This window comes from Labrus mixtus, chromosome 19 (genome assembly GCF_963584025.1).
Source record: "Labrus mixtus chromosome 19, fLabMix1.1, whole genome shotgun sequence".
Classification (NCBI taxonomy): domain Eukaryota; kingdom Metazoa; phylum Chordata; class Actinopteri; order Labriformes; family Labridae; genus Labrus; species Labrus mixtus.
Genome location: NC_083630.1, coordinates 13,269,842 through 13,291,035, shown reverse-complemented (window position 1 = coordinate 13,291,035; position 21,194 = coordinate 13,269,842). Strand labels below are relative to the sequence as shown.

Here is a 21,194-nt window from a genome sequence, read left to right as displayed (position 1 = left end):
TGAAAAGTTGTGATGCAATCTTCTACGATCTATCTGCATGGAGTAGCTGCAGGATGTGCAAAGGCAACGCTGGCAGTATCATAAATAATTAATTATTTGAAAAACATTGATTCAATAACAACTCCCTAAAATCAACTACAACTGCTTGTAGTATGTAGGTCAAGCTCTGCGACATTACAATTATATAATCCAGGGGAATATTGCGAAAAGGCAAAAGAAGTCAAATAAAATGTTTATAAGTAAATGGTATAAAACTACAGATATACAAGGGGAAAAAAGCACCACAAAATATATATACCACACACAGGAGGCCTATGCGTGTGACTACAAGTGTGGTTGCATGCTTGAAAAGGGTTTCTATGTGGAAAAGCAATACTCTGACAACAACAAGAGAAGTGATACTTCCATAATCCAATCCGGGAACATCTGGAGTCAAAGCTGCCTCTAGCTGGCCAATCAGAGTGGCTGAACAGATTTAGCAGGGCACATTGGTATCCAGAGGTTAAAGACGTACAGCTTTGGTAGAAGGTATAAAAAAATTAAAAGAAACAAATAAAAACAGACGAAAGATCTTTAACATATTAGTTGCTTGAGGCAACACATACTGAAACAGGCTTATTGGTCAGTATGTGTGTGTCAGAGTGGCAAACACCAACACTTAAGGCTACAGTGTTAGAACCACTATTCGCATTTTAAGGTTCCTTTGGCGGGGAGGCTAAGTGTCCATCGTTTTTTCATCCTACTTCTGATAACACTATGCTCTCGTTCATGCATTTCCATTGAAAATATTCTTATGTTTTGTCCTGCAGAATATGACTGCTAAATTAGCTTTGAAAAAGTGACATTTAACACTGCATTTGATGACTTTCTGTGGTATCGGAGCACAAATGAGAAAATTATTTAACTCAAATAGTCTTTCAGAACAACTGAATGTACAGTTAGGAAATAGCATGGTGCTAACTTATTCCTAGAGTTATCAGATTATCTAACCCATAGTGCTACTTCCCTTGCTACTGTAGCTTTCCTATTATGCGAGACCAAGTTGCAGAAGTCCAAAAAAAACTGCAGTTCCTTGAGTGTCCACTTGAGGCTGGCTCCAAACAACCTGGAAATCCCGCACTCCAAATTAAAATGTTAATTTGACTGCTGAAATGAACATGTCTAGTATTATAGCCTGGAACAAAAAATAAATACATTTTGTTCCGAGTAGTCAATGTCTTTATTTGGCACTGTACGTTGGGGGGTATTTATTTTTACAATTCCCCCTTTTTGATTTTATGAAGGCAATGATTTATGGATAATTGGGGCCGTTACTGATCTTACAGCAAGTGGCTACGGTTTGTGAGGAGGCTTTAGGGCCACCTTAGCTGCAGCTCTTTGCCTCTTGTTAAGTTGACTAAAAGCTTGATAGAGTCAGCATTTCCAACACAGCAACCGCCATGGATGGGCCCTTCAGAAACCAATGGGTGACGTCACTCAGACTTTGTCCATGTCAACATGTAGTCGATGTGCTAGATCCACATAAGCACACAAACATACAGAAGTGGGTGTGGTTTTATCAAAAGTAGATAATTATTGTTTTGCATGTTTTCTGATGAAACTTATCTTTATTTAATTCAGTACCAGCCTTTTTCCAAGATAATAAATCTGTAAATTTTTATGACATGCTTTAGCGATGTGTGCATAGGAATAGAGTTGTTGAGGATATTGACAGATTTAAGTAGGTTGGAAAAAATAGAGACTGACTTTCTCCAAAGGCCAGAAAAAAATGCAACTGTAATTGCAAGTCAAGCAAGTGTTCTTGGTGCAAATAGCAGCACAAAAAAATTAACAATAAGCTACACTGAATTAGTAGAGCCCGGACCTCAATTAAAATCAAATTGCAAAAGACATACAGTATAGTATATCAGCAAGGACCTAACATGTTGCACAAGCGTTCAAACATCAGCTTCCACAGGTGAGCACCACATTTTTTTTTTTTTAAATGCCATTTGTGATTTTACATAATTTCCCATCATGTCCAGAGAAATTTTCAGTTGGATTGCAAAAACACATCAACACACACAAACGCAAATAATTCCATGAAGATCAGGCGTACTAAAACAAAATTTGCTCGATCTCATCATTTCTTTACATCTCAAATCACAGTGTGCCTCATACAATATTTATTAACTTCCCACTCCCATGATTCTACCTCTCATCTTTCCATTTACACAGTGGGTCAAAAGACGACAAAAAAATAAGTAGTGCATCACTTTCACTGTTTAATAATGGAGTACAGTCTTGTCGAATATTCATTATAAACCAAGTCTGCTGCGGAAATGAAGTAAAACGTCTGTTCTTCTACATTTTTAATGATTGCAGGTGTACCACTACATGAGTTAACCTCTTTATAGCAGCCCTGGACTCCACATAACTCCTACCCCCCCCCACACCACCACTCCACCACCTCTCCCTGCCTACCCGCTCGCATGCCTGACTCATCGCAGCCTTTCTTGAGAAGCTGCAGAAATATGTACCGTTCTCAGAGAGATTACAGGCCACAGCCACACAGTGCTGAGGCATGTCGGTGAAACTCAATCCTATCACCGCCGCTGTCAACACGCTCACGTTTACACACCACTATTACCCACAGGCTATTCTCCTCTACTCTCCAGGGAACAAAGCTCTCTCATACAGGGTAATTATAAGTCAGAAAATCTATCTGATCCCAACCTTCAGTCCAACATACAATAAACTGTACAGCCTGGACATCTTCTCTCCGCCTTATAAAACCTTCTCTTTTAGTGTGAAGTCCTCTAGTTGGACATGTAGGATGGTGATCATCTGCCAAGATATTTCCTTCTCCTCTTGCCTTCCTAACACCTCCCACCAGGGAGAAGAAATATTAAGGAGGGAGAGAAGAGAAAAATAGTCTTTTCCGCTCACTCTCCAGATTCTTTCAACAGTATTCCTATTTACTGTGATGGATTACAGCAACATGATGTGTGCAGCAGATGAGCCACTAATAAGACCTGCTCTTCTTTCTTCTAGTGGTACATGAGAAGAATCTTCTGTTGTGCATATATGTTTTAACTTGAAATAGTCTTTGTGAGTTGAACAGTACATTTGTAAAGTGCTGCGTGCCTACAGCCGTGTTAGCTGGTATGAGAAGCTGTATGAAGATGCAGTGGGGCTGTTAGCTTAGTGCTAGTGTTAGCATGCTACATTTTTTAAACAGTTTGTGGTGGCGTTTGGCTCTTTAAGCTGTAAATGGAAATGAAACAATGCATTCATACTGATGTTTAGCACTTAGGTATAATTTACCATCTTAGTTGAGTATGTTACCATCTTTAATAATAGCAAAACAACAAAAGTAAAGCAGTAGATTGAAATCTCTTGGTTTTAGATGAATGTGGCTCAAACCAAAGACTGGACAGAGTTTGAAGGCAAAGTGAAGGTTAAGATTAAACCCAAGTAATTACATTTGGGGCGCATACAATATACAAATTCTTAGTTGAACTAATAGTTGTTGATTCAATTTAAAACCACACGTGAACCCAATGTCAGAAGTGTAGAGGTAAAGTAATGGGGGGGGGGGGGGGGGGGGGGTTACCAATTAAATTTATTTGATTTGATAAATATCAACCAATCAAATGACCCAGCCCTAATAGCTCCCCACATCATTAGCCTTTGGTTCTGATACTACTTACAGGGTTTCATCCACTGACATCTCTCCTGCTGCTAACGATGACTTTATAGAAGGCTAATGTGGTGAAGTACAGAATAAGATTACATTACAAGCTGTAATTTGATAAAACAACTCGACTAAGTCCAGTGCATGGGCCATTGCATCGGCTCCATTATTTATAGCTTATTTGTATGAACAAGATGGCGACGGCTTCGGTCTTTAATTAGACTGATATCGATAAAATGAGGCGAGGTGGATGGTTAATTTATGTGTGTGCTATAATTATTGTAATTTCCATAATTATTAGATGTGCCGAGGGATATGTTATATATATGTTGTATATATATTGTATGTATATTGTATGTTGGGGCGTTACTATGACTTGTGATGATTCAGATGGCTGGTAGTCCTTCCCACAGTTACAGTAACTATATGCTCTGCCTCGCTGCTACTGTACATTCTGTCACTTCATAAAGAGACCAACTTGATATACTTTTGAGAGGTGTGTGGCGCCACTTCATAGGAAGTCCATAAGTGGCAGCACAAGCATAGAGATCACACACACACACACACACACACACACATGAAAAACATGAATCTTATTGCACTTCTTCACGTCTTTGGAGGAGGGGAAAAAGTCATCTGAAACTGGGCACAGCCAAAATGGAATCTTACATGATGTACTAGTCTGGGATTATTTTGTTCACATGTTGAAACACAGGCTGATCTATAACTCGCTCCAAAAGGGCAGGTGGTGGTGAGTGGCTGAGGTCATCACACAGCAGGTGATAAACAAACACCCCTGGACACAAACGCACCCCACACACACACTTTCTCTGTTCTCTTGCCAAGTGATAGCAACCTTATCTCACCTCTCGCATCCAAACACACAGTTTCTCCCATTCTCTTCAACTCTCTTCTTCACATTTTTATGGACACACACATGCACACGCTCACACACACATTCGTGAGAGATGATAGTGTGAGGGAGATGGCAGGCTGCTATATCAGTGCTGGGACGGGTATATATTCCTGGCTGGTGCTGATAAGCCAACTGATGCCTTGCCTTATTTAGTCAGTACTCACTGCTGACACACCAGCAGAGTAACAGACACCCCATGCACACTCAGTGTATGCATTTGTCTTGTGCGTGTGTGTGTATGTGTGTGTAAGGTCGGTGTTCCCGTGAAAGAGAAGTGGGTTCTGATTTAGCGAATGCACATAGATAGTGTGTGTGTCTATAAGTGATTGTAAATGTGTGCATGTGTCTGGCAGGCAGAGTAGTGTACTGTATGTGAATACATGGTTAACACTAATAGGCCTATGGTTGCTAGCAGCGTTCAATGTATGACATAATAAATCAAAATATTTGACTAGAGAAAAAGATTTTAATACAGTTTTTGGGGAAATTTGAATATTCTACATTTTAATCCTATTTCTCACTTCTCCTTGCTCCAACAAGGACGACTGCATCATAATTAAAAGAGCAATCAGAATCAGAAATACTTTATTAATCCCAGAGGGAAATTCGATTGTCTCAGTTGCTCCAAAATATGCAATATAGCAGTAGAAATATAGTAATAAAAATATTAATCAAATAGAATAGGAGATATCTTACAAATACAATATGTAAGATATCTACTGAATGAAATCATAAAAAATGTCCTTATATCATCAGGCATTTAGGAATCATGCTATGTTGGGGTCCTGCCTTCTCTGTCAACATTGCAGCAGCGTGTATGTCCTCCTCTTAGTTTCGATTACGGTGCAGAATGGTTTGTTTTCATTTTGACTAGAAAAGCAGGCGGTTTTAAGGCACCCCAAAAACGGCCGTTGTGAACGCCCCTCAGGTGTTGCAGTGATGGAAGCAAGCAATTGAACTGGTTCAGACAAAAATGAGGACCTAAAAAGCCCCTGCAATTTTCTAATAAACTCCACGACCAGAAACGTGGTAAAACCAGGAGAAGTATTGGAGATACTTTTGAAAAGAGGAGAGCGGTTAGTTCACAGAAAGGTTTCAAGACCGATGCAGAGCTGGCTAAACACTGAAGCTTCTGTGTCTATGACATGTCAACCTGCATTCACATCGACTCCAGAGAGGAGCTCTCTCCAATGTTTTGAATTTGGGCTGCAGTACCCATTTTAAACACTGGGTGTTAAATGTACATATTGCTCCTTTAATATCTAGTATAAAAAAGTCTGTTAAAACTTCTGTTTGAAAGAGTTTGGTTGTCTGCCCAGCACCAAAATCTATACAGTTTTCTTAAACAAAGTAGTCGTACAGATAACGGTCTGTGTATGTGAAATAAAAAAAAGTACAGAAACAGCTTCACAAGCAGTGGTAGGAATGGTACAATTCACAATGGTAAACACGGTGCACATTACTGAATAACAATAGTCTAAAATTTCACTGATTGCTGTGAAGAAGAAACAAGTATCACATGAAAATCTTTCCTATGCGCGGAGAGCTGCGTATTAGGTGTTAGTTAACCTTTCACCAGAGCCTGCAGAGTAAAGAGTGTATCCAAACAGAAACACACACTCGGCCTGCATGGATGAACTGGCAAATGGTGTGTTTGTTTTGGCATTTTAAAACGTAACCCTGAAGCCTTAGCATCGTAAGGTGGGAAAGTGTGCATCATCAACTTAACCTCAGGTAATGAGGTCAGATAAACAGTAAAACAATCTGCAGCGGCATGTAAAAGAAGCTCAGAGGGGAAAATGTTTTCAAATTATTTTGAAAGTTTTGAGAATTGGAGACTACACTACAACACTTTGGCTGGTATAAGAGGGAACAGAGGTGTAACAGAGGCCATTACAGTAGATTACAGAGTGGTGTACACACCACCAGGATTGCTGCTCTGTAACAAAAAGGCTTTATGGGAGAAGCATTTTGACACGTTAAACGTTTCAAAGGCACAGCCACTTATCTCAGTTCACAGGCCTCTGACACTACCACTACACACACACACGCCCTCATACACACACACACACACACACACACACACACACACCCACACAGACACAAGAGCATGCTGTGTTTATGTGTGTGGAAGTCCATTTGACATAGATAAGGTTGACAAACTAACAGTGAATGGGGGTCACAGCCACAGAACTCTTGCCAGCTCGGTATCGATTGGCTGGTCAGAGGCGTGAGGTCATCAGATCCACCCTGGAGGCTGATGGGATAGCTCCTCTGTACGAGGGAGGGGTAGTTGGGTCCCCTCTGTGCCCTTTTTGAAAACAAATTCTACTCTTTTTCACTTCAAACTCCCAAGAAACCTCTTGCTCAGCAAATTTTCTGCATCCCCCATCTTATCCAAGCCACATTTTTTACCCTGGCTCTCCTACTTCAATACATTTTTTTTTCTCCTGCTGACTCTCCCACCAGCTCTGTCTCCCTCCCCACTTTCCCTTTGCATCCGCTCCACATCCAAAGACTGAGCGTCATGTGACCAGAACTGGATCGATACGAGTGCATCTTTCCCCCATGCACTGTATAATGAGACTTACATAACCTGCTTATACACAACCGGCACAGTCGGCCATTCTGGCTGTTTACAACACAAATGCAGTCTTAAAAAGGAAAATTGTTGTATTCCAAAGCGCATGATGGGCGAGAAACAGGCAGTAATTTGATCACTTACTACAGCACAGGGGACCTTGTTCGCTGCCATTAACAGTTTGTATCAGCGCGACTGCTTTTACTGTTGTTGCTTTAGCGCTATACATCAGGTCACGTCTTTTCTTCTGTTGTTAAATCGTTGCTCTAATGCATGCTTATGACTCCTTTCAACGCTGTGTCTAGTTTTCTCTTTACTCCGGGGACTTAACAGTATGCAGGACTTTAAGTATTTAGCATTTTAAATCCACCTTATGTAATCTTATATGCCTGAAATCTGCAGAATTAAGCCTTTTCTCCTCCCCAACTGCTGGAAAGGATTTATAAAATTTTAAGAGAATTTTTGGATATTATAGTAAAAACAGCCATTCAAATTAATTCTTACTGTATTACTGTAAATGGTTTGGTTCAGCTCTGAGGCAAAATACTCCTATTCATCATCTTCAGTGTTATGTAATATTTCATGTGTACATTTTGTTTATCAGTTAAATAGATTAGATTTGTCTATTCATAGAAAACATGGATTAACAGATTTGTCATTTATTCTGGAAATAACGATACCCATTTTTGACCAGGGCATAAAGTCACGATCTATTATTGTGCTGCCGTTCTAAAAAGAATTCAAAGAATCTTAATACTGTTGTCTTGCCACTTCAGAGTTATGACTCCACAGATGGCAAAGTCTGTTGGTTGGTCGACCACTTTGGCTTCGACTAGAATATCTTGATAACCATTGGACAAATTCCATTCATGACCCCCAGAGCTTAACTCCCTCCAATTTAGGTGATCCACTGATTTTCCCAAAGTGCCATTATGTGGATTAAATGTGGATGTTTTTAGTGAGATTTCTCAAGTCCATCCTTATTGGACCACACATTCATGGTCCAATAAGGATGAAAGGAGGAGCCTCCTGATTTATAATCCCTTGACTGTCATCTTTTTTAAGTCAACTTTTGGATGGGCTGCCATGAAATTTGGTAATGAGATTCATCATGCCTGGGCGCTGGTGGCGCAGTGGTTAGTGCGCACGCCCCATGTGTGGAGGCTATGGTCCTCCAAGCGGGTGGCTCAGGTTCAAATTCAGCCTGTGGCTCCCTTCACGCATATCATTCCCCACTCTCTCTCCCTGATTTCCAACTCTATCCACTGTCCTGTCTCTTCATTAAAGGCCCAAAAAGCCCAAAAATAAATCTTAAAAAAAAATAAAAAAGAGATTCATAGTGCCTCAAAGGACTATTAAGAAATAAATTGGTGAACCCCTGGGTCTGTAGCACCACCAGAAGGTCAAATCTTTCATTTTCCATATGAAAAACCTAAAAGATCATAATGGATTTTCAGAGAAAAATGATGATTCATAACAACTTTGATGATCACCCAACATTTCTTTTGATTTTGACCAAAAATGCCTCAACAACTGAACAACTAATGGCACAGATGTTCATGTTCCCAACAGGATGAATTAGAATATCTTTGCTAACCCCTAAAGTTTTAGAGGCATCACTAGTTCAATCTTTGTGGCCCAAAACCTGCAAATTGTGTTCAGTGTTAACAAAAGAGAGAACCAGTGAGATGAACTGAAATGATGAATTAGGTAACTATTTTACCTGGAAAATATCAGCTCGCTAATATTGTCCCTGTGAATAAGTTGGCATTCTGACATTAGCATAATGATCAAACTAACAAACCGGGAGCATGCCCGTAGACTCTTGTTTTTACACGATATGAACACATTTCTAGTTTAATTTGTGCTCAGCAGGATAAAAGACTCATTTAACTGATTAACTTCGATTGTAGTTTATAATGTGTGTTTTGATTATTTGATTGGCTGAGTCATTGCTTCATAACTAAGAGCCTAATTTCTTTGTAATGAATGAAACACAATAAATATACCTTTCTTTGGAAATTATAAATATGTATATATTTTTTTTAAGGTGCACCTCTTGGGAGACAGTGAGAGTAAAAACATAAAATAAAATCAAAGCTTGCCTGATTGCATAGAGACCTTTTCACAGCTTGTACACATCCTCACTGCCCTGAGTCTAATAATTCCCTGATGCAATGAAAACAGAGGATGTCAAAGTGATGCTGCGTACGCTGAACTGTGTCCCAGTAGGAGGGAGGCTTTAAATGAAAAGGTCACATCTCCTCCACCTGTTAAAGAGCAGATGCCACATCAGAGCAATGCCTGGCAGGAGGAGCAGGTATCGTTATTGGGCACATGAGATGCAGTTGGCACGGTTCAGGTATGGCTATACTGCTCTCACGCACACAAACTCATAGACACACATGAATCTCTCTCACACACGCCCTCACACAAGATGCCTCACCCCTCTCCCTGGGAATGACAGATATGGGCAGAGAATAGAAACAGAACTTTTTCCAGGGATGATCACACTGGCTACACAAAAGCCCTGAGCGCCGGTGAGGTAGAAAGGTCGGCGCTGTTGTCACAGGAGTCCACTTACACAAGACTGAGCCTTCAATCAGACCGGGAGATGTTTGTCAAAAAGGCCACTGCTCTGATTCTGCTCTGAATGTCCGCTCTGTGTTTTGATGTTTACACAGCCAACACCCTCACACACATACAGAAGCAGGAATAAAAACATGTACACACTGTACCTGGAAGCTGCTATTTCCACTTTACTCCTGGCAATGGCTGCAGCCCTCTGTGCCCCCTCCACAGCCCGATCCACCTTCTCTTTGGTTTTGGGGTTCTTAAGAGGAATCAACTGCTTCCTTATTCCACGAACCAGCACGTTATTTTTGTACTTCCCTTCTTCTTTGGTGCCATCTGGGAAAACCGTGCACCCATAACCGTGGCGCTTGTTGTTAAGCCATTCTCCCTCGTACTTCATCCCGTTGGATCTCTCTGAAACACCAAATCCATTGCGCTTGTCGTTCTTCCACTCGCCCATGTAGGTCTCGGTTGTGGTGGCATCCACATGGTCCTCCAGGGGAAAGTCCTCGTCCGGCAGCTCGCCATCCCCGATGGATATGGTAGAGTTGGCGTCACTGGAGCTGATGCGGCTCATGGCAGCGTCACTTCGCGCGGAGCTGCGTTTGCTGGAGATGGAGGTCCGAGAGTCAGACTTACGCAATTGCCTAAGGCTTCCGAAGAGCGAGCCGCGGCGGAACAGGCCCTTCTTCTTGCCGGTGACGACCTCGCTGTCTGAGTGGAAGTTTAGGACGAAGCCACCACGGCTGCCTGTGGGCGTGTCCGTAGGGGAGGAGAGGTCCTGGAGCACCGTGCCATTGCTCTGCTCAGAGCGCAGGGAGGCCAGAGAGGTACGCAGAGGAGAGCGGATAACAGTGGCCATGCCATAGGGAACACTCTGACGCACGCCGTAGCCATGTCGCATCCCACCCATCCACTGGCCCTGATAGGTACCTGAGGGACAAGCAGACATGGGTCAGTGAGTTATTCAATTACAACTCCTGTAAACATCCGGCTATGCTAAACAGTGTGTCACAACTGTTTAAACTTAAAGCACATTAAAATAAACCTCATTTGTGGAACTACTTAATTCAAATTAATGACTTTACCAGAAAGCTCAAAGTAAAGAAATAGAAAAACAAAGTTGTTGTGTAGCAGATATATAGCTATTTTTTTTTTTTACCTCTTCTGTATGTAAATAATCTAAAGACTAAGACACTAAAAGTTAAATATATTTAAAAAAAATAAAAATATGTACATGACACTTGGTATAAGAAGTATTTTCTAAGATTTTCAACATGTCAAATTTTCAAAATGTATGACTCCTTTTCACTGTCATTACTTTGAAGTTATGCATATAATATAATATAATATAGTAAGTGTATGGCAGGCTGAATAGTGATGAGTTTAAACTGTAACCTCGTGGGTCTACTGTTATAACATCATAGCTATTTTCATAGGCTTGTTTTGTATTAGATTTGCAGAAACAACAATATGTTCAAATGTCATGTTCAGAATAGTGTTACCCTGTTTCATCGAAAATAAAAAACCTCCAGAATTGGCAGGCATCATAAAGCACAATAAGGAATAGTTCCAAAATGATAATTAAAAAGCGCAATTGACACTGAAATTGCTTCTTGTGTGTGTGTGTGTGTGTGTGTGTGTGTGTGTGTGTGTGTGTGTGTCGTTGTTGTTGTTGCTGTTGCTAATATGTACAGACTTGCTGGTCTCACTGGGCCCACTTCCAAAAAGGGACTGTCTTTTATCTAAATCTACTGAAACAGAGTACGAGCTTAGAAAATATCCGCAGTGGGGGAATTGAGAAAACCTTTCAAGGAGGACTGAAAAAAAAAAAAAGAAACAATTTAATGTTCTCCTCATGGAAGATTCCTTAAGGGAAGTTTTTTTTTTGCACCTGTACCAAAACAAAGCCGATTATTTGAAGATATTCATGCCTGAATAGCTTCACCAGAGAAATGTTAACTTTCATAGCAGTAGTGAGCTTTTGCTTATTTTTGTACTTTCAGGGAAATCGACAGGGTTCTCTTTTTCCTCTGCCTTGCATTTTGTTGGACAGTTCATTTCTTGCTGGGTGCAGCGGTGCAGTAAAGTCTGTCTGCCAATGACATGCTGTCTCTCATTCCCCACAGATCTGGAACTGTGAGCATAACTAACTCAATCACAGATATTTGATTAAGGTACTGATACTGAGGATCACCTGGGATGAATGTGAATCACTCAGCTAGGAGCCTATTTTCAGGCAGCCTCTAACTCCCCCACTGACAGTAGGCACATTCACCGTTTGTCTCTGACGGCAGGGATTCGCTATGAGTCACATAATGAGAGGAATACTTCATTAATCCCATTTGGTGCTGCTGAGCCCAATGAGTATGAGCTGGCCTACTGTAGCTTCTTCAGAGCATCATATTACAATCCCAATCCTAATAATAAGAAAGGCTTGTTAATCCTGTACTCCAATCGCATTGAGCAACACAATGAAATAAGCCGTAATGGTCTGATTGTAGAACAGAAAATGATATACCAGCCTCCGGCAGGAATTTAGATGGATAAACAGTGTGAGATTAACAGGCTGGCTCTGTGCTGCGGTTCAAATTGGTGACCCTGCAGATCAAGTTATCAGGATGTTGCGGGGTCAGACGGCCAGATGTTCTGTAGATCCTCTAGGATCAGCTGATTTCCCAAGCCCGGCCCCTCTGGAACTGTCATATGTGAAGTATTTATCTTGCACCATAAGGCCTCTGTTAGGGGAGATGATGCTCACAAATCACCGGGGATGTTTTATAACCACAGAGGACGGTTTGTAGTAAACCACCTGCATTGCTTGCAAGTGCTCGTGTTTGTGGGCCAACCAGGATGTTTACACCTTAATCAAAACGGTCTAGAGACAATCTGTGAACACAACACCGATTACAGAGATCAAAGTTCCAAGAGAGGCTTGCACTGACATCTCAGTTCCAGAAAGTCCAAGAATATATCCTTCGTATAATTTACCACGGCTGAATGCTTGATGAATGTTTATTGATTTTAAACACTTTGGAGATATCTATCTTAAGTTTTAAAGTTATAAATAAAGGAAAGTGTATCCCATGTGTAAAAACATTTTCACGAGTTCTCATTGCAGATGCACCTCTTCTGTTAACTTTCTAGAAAGGTTTTGACACTTGTATTAAGGACAATGTTTTTATTAGAAATGTTGAGATTGAAGCAAAGATACACTTTGAAATAAGTGTGCGGTTGCAGTGTTGGTTACCTTTTTAAAGTGACTGAGGAGTAGGTGATTGTCTGGCTATAACTGGCATTACAGACTGATTTGCTCCTTGGAGTTGGGACATGCTGCCACTGAGTTAGCGGCAGGATGCCCTCTCCTCCTTCTGTCACTTGAAGAGCAACTGGTTGCTGCCAAATGAGTTGGGCATTGGAATCAGAGAGGAGCCCATCTCTTTAACTGTGTGCAGCAAGTTAACATCACCAGAGTGATAAATCATATCTTTGAGGGGGGTTGGGGAAGTTAAAGATGATGCTTGACCGCGGTGCGCAGTGCGCAATCTCAGCTTCCAGTCAGTTTATATCAGATGGAGATTCATGCACCGATGTATTTCCATTAGCCTCCCTCAGTTGGACTTCGAGCATCCTCTCTCTCTCTCTCACACACACACACACAGGCTACATAACACAACATCAAGCACCGCTGTTAAAGCGACACACACACAAATAAGACAGAGTTTCTTACCGCCATCTCCATAGGTTTCGATCCCATATCCATCCTGCAGCCCGTTGCTCCAGGTCCCGTCATATCTAGCAGGTGTGTTGTGACTCTGTCGGACTCCGTACCGACCCTTAAAACCGTGACTCCACTCCCCGCGGTACATCCATTTGCCTTTATTCTCCACGCCGAGCCCGTGTCGCTTCCCCTGGGACCAGTAGCCCTTGTAGGTATTCCCGCTGGGCCAGGTATACACCCCTACTATCTCAAAGCCGTGCGACCAGGACCCGGCGTACTCGCCCTGGCCCTTGGGTCCGGTGCAGATGCCGTGTCCGTGGGCTTTGCCATCCTCCCACCCCCCGCAGTAAGTGCCGCCGTCGTCGAAGTCAAACCTTCCGCCCGTCATTCAGATACAGACTGGGAATAGAGCAGATCGTGCGCTGCTGCAGACTCAGGCGTCTCCAGGACCGTGGTTAGGGGATCCAGGACCGTTGGTGAGATGAAAGGATGAGCCGACAAGAAGATGACTAGAGGGGCACAAAAATAAGGGGATGAGGAAAGAGGTTGGTACTTCCAGACACTGACATGCAATACAAAAGGCATGCGTAATGGCAAGTGTAAAGGTATGAATGGTGGGCGTCATTTACCGGTGGCGCACGCCGGGTTCTCCGTTGTGTGTTGCTCGTCTCCCCCCTCTCACCCACTGATCACAGAGGGAGAGAGAGAAGCGTCGAGTCCATGCTAAAGAAAGACACTGGACCAATCGCAACGTCACGCCACAGGGACCTCCCACTCTCATCTCCCTCTCTCTCTCTCTCTCTCCCACCACTTTGAGGAGCGTAAATGTTCAGTACCTCCAAATAAGACACCTCTATATCTTGCCAAACTCGTATACACATCTGAAAACGCGCCTCACTTTACATGTGTGTTCATAAATTAAAATACCCTCTGACGCCAACAGAATTGATATCTAATGACTTACTTATCAAGACTGAGTAAATGGTTATGCGTTTTATTTTACCTCCCATAGGCCTACTTAATAATCCGCCTACATAATAATCAAACGTCCTATATTCCGAGGGTGGATAGGCTATCACAAGATAGCTCTAACATAAAACATACTGACTGTGTTACCAGGTTACCACTAATAACCTACATGTGATTTGTAGTCTATATAAAAGTGACATGAATGCCTTTATTGTGTACGCTAGACTGAATTCTTCCCTTCCCCATCTAACAGTAAGCCTGTGTTAAGTTAAAAGGACAACAAACTGTCTAATGGTTGCAAATAAAACAAGACTGCGTTTTAGAAAATAATTACTAAACAGGGAGATATATATATTTTTTAATTTAAAAATAATTTTCACCTCACATGACTTTTGGCTTTTAATAATTAATTCACTTCTTGTCAGAGCGAACCGAAAAAATAGCTTGTAGTCGTTTACTCATTGAAGGAAGAGATGACAGCGACCTCTGCTGTCTGAATGCATTGCCAGGCTATAATATGGTAATGTTTTGTATTTGTGTGAAATGTAGTTGTTTCTCTGTCATTTTTCTTACATTGTGAATATGTGTAGCCTACTTTAAAACGTATAGGTCTACTTACTTAAAAAAAACGAGTATATTTTAATAACCGAGTTTATGGCGTATGGTTCCTTTAAAATGAACATGTTGAATTATAGCCTAATGCCTATGGTTACAACAACTTGAATCAAGCAGGACTACGATTTGACGTATAAAAACTAAGAACCGGACAATGTTTAATTGGGTTTGTCTTATCTTACCGTTAGAAAGGCTTATAAATCGCGTAACACATTAGTTTCCCCACACAATGTTAATGAAATGTGAACAACTTGTTGAAGAGGGAAAGATGTTCGAGATGTTCTCCTCCGGGCCGATAGGGGGTGTATGTTGTTGACGATGCTTTAGGGCGCTGTCCTCACTTGTCCCCTAAAATACTAACAGATAAAATGGCGTCCGAGAGCAGCCCCGGTGACACCCAAGATGAGAAAGCGGCTCTTTTAGAGACGAGCTCAGAACAAGATGTGCAGCAACAATGCAGTACGGTTGCGAAGCGAAGCGGGTCCAAGTTGACGCTTTATCACTGGACGCAGTCTTTCAATTCTCAGAAGGTGGGTGTCTTCACGTTTCAGCACCACGAATCAATGGACAGCTCCCCACCAGAGCTTTGATTTACACACTGATAAAATGAGGTTGATCTAGCTTCATGAACCAATAGCTACACAATCTGTCTTCATTGATGGGCCGGTTATAAATCGCGTTATTACTCTTTATCCCTGGAATACTGGTAGGCCTATTAGATTCATTTAAAATCGTTTCAGAGGTTTTTAGACGTCTTGTGGTAACTTTTTGGACAGATCTGTTCCACCTTAAAGAAGCCCAATATCAGCACCGTTAATACTTGAAGAAAACACACTCTATGTTTTCATTTATGTCAGCTTTTCTTTCTTTTTCTACGGTGTCCTGACAGATTCATTAAAGTTTGTGTGTGTATGTTTGTAGCCTGGGTATAGTGTGTCATTTCTCCAAACGTACTTCCTCCGAATATTTATTATGTGGTGAAGATGCAATGTTTGGATTGATCCAATTATTAATATATTTAATACAACGAGTAATATGTTTTCATATTAGTTTATCTGTAGTAAAACACTCATACAGCCAATCCTTATTAAACAAACTCACCTCTTTCTTAGTATTTGAAAGAGACTGCAAGCAGTAGGATACATTTAAACAATTTTACATATTTAATGTCAGACATCTTGTCAAACACTGGATGTTTTTTATTTTTTATTCACTGTATACATATTTGATTTCTCTAATGTACGTCACTTTGGATAAAAGCGTCTGCTAAGTGAATTGTAGAATTATTTTTTTTGTCCACTGTGTTATCATTGAGATATATGTGTATTTGGTAGTTGTTTCTTCGGTCAGATGTACATTAGGCCTACTTAAGCTGGCATGTTGTTGTTCTGAATACTTTTTTATATATATATTTTGGGTCTTTTTGTGCCTTTATTGTAGAGATAGGACAGTGGACAGTGTTGGCAATTAGGGATGTAGAGAGGTGGGAAATGATATTCAGGAAAGGAGCCACAGGTCGGTTTCAAACCTGGGCCGCCCCCTTGGAGGACAATTAGCCTGCGTACTGTACATACAGCGCACGCACTAACCACTAGGCTACCGGCGCCCTGTTGTTCTGATTACTGAACAAAGTTTGTTTTTGTCTTTTTTTTTGTCTTCATAGCAAAGTTTCAAGAGAGTAAAACGAGTAGATATACTTATTTGATGTAGTCTACTGTTTGCAGTCTCTCTTCTAAACACTCAGAATGAAGATGATTTAAGTGAACTTGATTGATTATGCCAGTTGTTTTTGATCAAGAGCCAAAAATGATTTCAAGTATTATTTAGCGTCATAGTTATGAGCTCATACACGTCTTACCTTGAACACTCATTCAGTAGTTGTTGTTTGACAGGTGCGTCTGGCCATAGCAGAGAAAGGTTTGAAGTGTGAGGAATACGATGTGAGCCTACCTCTGAGTGAACACAACGAGCCCTGGTTCATGCATCTGAATCCCACGGGTGAGGTGCCGGTCCTAGTGCACAATGACAACGTCATCTGTGACCCAACGCAGATCATGGACTACCTGGAGCAGAATTTCAACGAAGGTAGGATTAAATAGAAATAGTTCTGCAGCCCTTAACCCTCATTCGCTGTTCCAAGTAGAGGGCGGGACAAGTTCCAATCAGGCACCATTCAGAGGTGGAACTCTTTTAAAATATTGTTTCTCTTTTGACAATTTTTTTTTTTTTTGCATTATAAGTTTGACATCTTTACGTTTGACCGTTTTTATTTTGTGCTTGTTGATTTTTGTCATTCAGTCATTTCTTTTAATTTTCTATTATTTCTTGGTTTCCTTTCACTGATCCATGAAAACTCTTTGTCAAGGGTTTCATCCAGTTCCCTAAAAGAAGAGAGAATCTGGTAAGCATGGAGCTATTTCAGCGAATGAAAAAGCTTGTCTTTGAATACCTTCTGTAATCTCTTATATATTCTCCCATGTACAAAACTGTTCTTTTTCTCTATTAGTTGGGGTGGAAATTACTTCCTCCTCTGCCTTTTTTCATTTGGACAGAGCAGCAAAGTGTCACGTTCTCATCACTGCATCTTTCTCGTCTTGACATGTTTGTCTGTGGCAGACACTCCAAAGCTCATCCCTGAAGAGGGCAGTACCTACTATCACAGAGTGCAGCACTACAGAGAGCTGCTGGACTCGCTACAGATGGATGCCTACACCCATGGCTGCATCCTCCATCCTGAGATCACAGTGGACTCCCACATACCTGCATATGCAGCCACATGTATACGAAGTAAGACATGCTGAGATGATTTGCAGAGGTTTTATACAGCCTTGATTCTACATATTCTCCTTGTACATAATATGACCCCTTGTTGCAAATAGATCAGATATCCCAGAGATCCTTGCAAAGATAGTATCATGAAGACAGTAAATGTTCAGTTTGGGGTACACTATACTGCTCTCAATGCAAAAGATTTAAATGTTCTATTAGCGTAGCACCTTTGATTTTTGTTTTGAATGCTTAATACTTATTGAATGCACAGTTGAATTATCAAAGATTTAAATGTTGCAGGAAAGGAAAAATGTTGAATAAGATGCAGTATAGAGACATACACTGACGTTAATATATATGGACTTTTCTATGTAAATGAAGTGCGTTAGGAATGAAAATCAAGGCATTGTTCATTCTCTCTAACATAATGTTGTGTTTTTGTTTGACAGCACAGATCGGTAACACGCAAACTGAGCTAAAGAAACTGGCAGAGCAGAACCCAGAGCTCAAGGATGCTTATGTGGCAAAGCAGAGGCGCTTGAAAGTACGTTTTTCAAGTTAGTGTGTGCCAAATAAGCAAAACTGTCGTACTGTGATTTACTAAGAAGAGTCCAGATTCCCTACAAATCCAAAACATAACTAAGAAACTCCACATACCTGCTCTAGTTTAGGTAAAGACTGGAGTTATTGGAGTCGTTCTTCCCTTTAGTACTGAAATTTGGCTCTGTCTTGCTGCCCAGGTCACATTAACTGCCCTCAGGTTAATTAATGTCTGTGTTCAAGAGTCTCCGGTCATTCTTACTCTAACTAAGGGACATATACAGCTAAAGCAAGACAGCAATATTAAACATCAGCTGACTAAAGATATAAAGTTCCCATGGCTTTCCAAAACTTAAGTGTTCTTCAAGCTCCTGGATAAAAGCTGTAATGTGAAATAGAGAACTATTTATTTGATGAGCCAACCTCTGGCAGACACTTTAATAGTCCACAAAGCTAAATGTGACAATTGCTGAATCTAGTTCAGATGGAAAATAAACGAACAAACAAGTAAATTGTTCAGGTTCAAATCCAGCCTGTGGCTCCTTTCCCTCTCTCTCTCCCTGATTTCCAACTCTATCCACTGTCCTATCTCTACATTAAAGGCCATCCATAAATCGATACTTATATAAGATATATAACCTTTATTTATAGAGCGCTTTTCAAAATCAAGTTACAAAGTGCTTTACAAGGAAAAATAAAGCAAATGAAAAATCAGGCAGGTCATAGAATAATACAAGAGGCAAGAATAAGAGATAACAAACATTTTAAGACATTCATTTAATTTAAAAGAACTATGAATACAGATTTTAATACAAAGATATACATTATGTCTTACCCTAACTAGAGCTATAAAAAATGTTCTGTTGTCAAAGAGACCAAAGAGTGCAGTTTTGCTTTTTTGTAGTATTATGGCAATTTTTAAAAATGTAAAAATAATCCGCCCTTAAAAAGACAAAATTGGAGCATGTTGATGATTCACTTACTTTGTCTGAAAATGTTTAAAGCCGTTTCTTTTGCACAACTCTCTGCCGTGTCTTAAAGAAGTATCTGTGTGCTATGCATTCATTCTTACATTCTACAAATGTTTCTGTAGTCCAAGTTATTTGACCATGACAACATGAAGTACCTGAAAAAGCTTCTGGATGAACTGGAGAGTGTGATGGACCAGGTGGAGACTGAGCTACAAAGGAGGGTGGAAGAAACACCAGGTACACAACCACAACAGCTCGTCATTTAGCAACTTCTTTACACACACTAAAATGTAGATTTTTATGGTTGGCGTGATTTTGCACTGGTGCAAGTGCTGTCTCTTGCAACAAAGTGAACTCTTATAGCAGTAGAATTCATAATGTGTTGTAATGTGTTTTTTCTTACTTACTCTTCTTCATCTTCTTTCCATTGACAGAAGAAGGCAGTCAGTCCTGGCTCTGCGGTGAGTTCTTCAGCATGGCAGACGTCTCCCTGGCAGTCACCTTGCACCGCCTCAAGTTCCTCGGCCTCTCCCGCCGCTACTGGGGCAACGGTAACCGTGTGAACTTGGAGACGTACTACGAGCGCGTGGTGGAGCGTCCGGCCTTTAGGAGAGTACTCAGCCATGTCAACAACATCCTGATCTCTGCTGTCCTTCCTGTGGCGTTTCGCGTTGCCAGGAAGAACGCACCGGTCATTGTTGGCACCACTCTGTTGATCGGTATTCTCGGGGGGGCGACATACCTCGCTTTTCTGTACATGAAGAAGAGGCTGACGGTCTCCTTCTGAGGTTAAAAGAGTTAGAGGGGTCTTGGGACTGAATTTGGGACTGGGATGAAGAAAAACATAGAAATTATATGAGAAATGTCGACTATATCATAATATAAATTATTAAAAGTTTTAAAACATGCAGGACTTATCAGTGCGCATGCCCCAACCTTGCAAGCAGCCTGTTTCGTTTTCTCTAGCCTTTATTTCCCCCTGGGATTTCAGAGTTTCAGATTGTGATTGAATCATTCAGCAGGGGAGAGTAATATGCCACTAAAACTAACATTTAAGTCTTGTTTTCTGTTGTAGAGGTTGCACAAAATGCACTTTTAGTCCTCCTTATTGTGCTACATGATTGAATTACACATGGAAGGATCGACTTAGAGAACACACACGTTTTTGTCATTTGTTTGAAATCACAGACACCGTAATTTTTCTATTTGAGTAACATTTACAGTTATTCTTCAGCTTCCGCGCACAAGGTAGCACACATGACTACATTTGACAAGAAGTTCATTATTTAAAAGCCATGAAATAGAACATGAAGGCATCATTGCTTGCTGCAAAATAGAAAACATATGCCAAAAAAAACTTGGACTCTGTGTTCCCAACTTAAAATAAAAGTGTACTGAAAGAAATGGAAATAAATGTTTGCCTGATCTACTTGATGAATGCTTAATAGTCTTTAATGTAAAAAAAAAAAAAGAGAGGAAAAAAACATGTTTGGTCAGACATCTTTTTGCATTTTAAATCACTTCATGAGTGCCTAAAATATTAATATGTGATTTAGTCCTTTGTTGTTGTCCATATTTGCATATAAGACATTCAAAAAAGGGACACAAGAGGCTGCAACCTGCTCTTTGAGATGAAGTCTGCCCGCATTTAACAAAAGTGATCTGCAAAACCTTAAACATAATGAACCGGTAAGCTTGATCATTGATTTATCTGGAGCTCCCTGCACTCATGTTTTACAGTTTGACTGATGGATAATTGTTTGAAATTATCTACTGTAACAATAGTCAATTGAAGGCTTTTTAAAATCCCATGTCCATCATCTTTTAATCAAGTGTAACATCTGTTTGAAATTATACTACTA

At 40.7% G+C, this 21,194-nt stretch overlaps 2 protein-coding genes across 2 annotated transcripts in view; one reads left to right on the top strand and one right to left on the bottom strand.

Annotated features, from left to right (window-relative positions):
- Positions 1-14,251, bottom strand: part of jph1a (junctophilin 1a) — a 37,955-nt gene extending 23,704 nt beyond the window's left edge. The window contains exons 1-3 of the mRNA XM_061064193.1: positions 14,098-14,251; positions 13,478-13,977; positions 9,912-10,680 (exon numbers count right to left, since the gene is read on the bottom strand). Of these exons, the coding sequence (XP_060920176.1) occupies positions 9,912-10,680; positions 13,478-13,856 (1,148 nt within the window). The 5' untranslated portion in view covers positions 13,857-13,977; positions 14,098-14,251. The remainder of the gene's footprint in view (positions 1-9,911; positions 10,681-13,477; positions 13,978-14,097) is intronic.
- A 1,089-nt stretch (positions 14,252-15,340) lies between these two features.
- Positions 15,341-20,766, top strand: gdap1 (ganglioside induced differentiation associated protein 1). The gene is made up of 6 exons (XM_061064663.1): positions 15,341-15,582; positions 16,945-17,137; positions 17,669-17,839; positions 18,271-18,365; positions 19,455-19,569; positions 19,767-20,766. Exons 1-6 carry the CDS (start codon positions 15,421-15,423, stop codon positions 20,117-20,119), a joined length of 1,089 nt encoding a protein of 362 aa, XP_060920646.1. The 5' UTR covers positions 15,341-15,420; the 3' UTR covers positions 20,120-20,766.
- Positions 20,767-21,194: the final 428 nt, after the last annotated feature.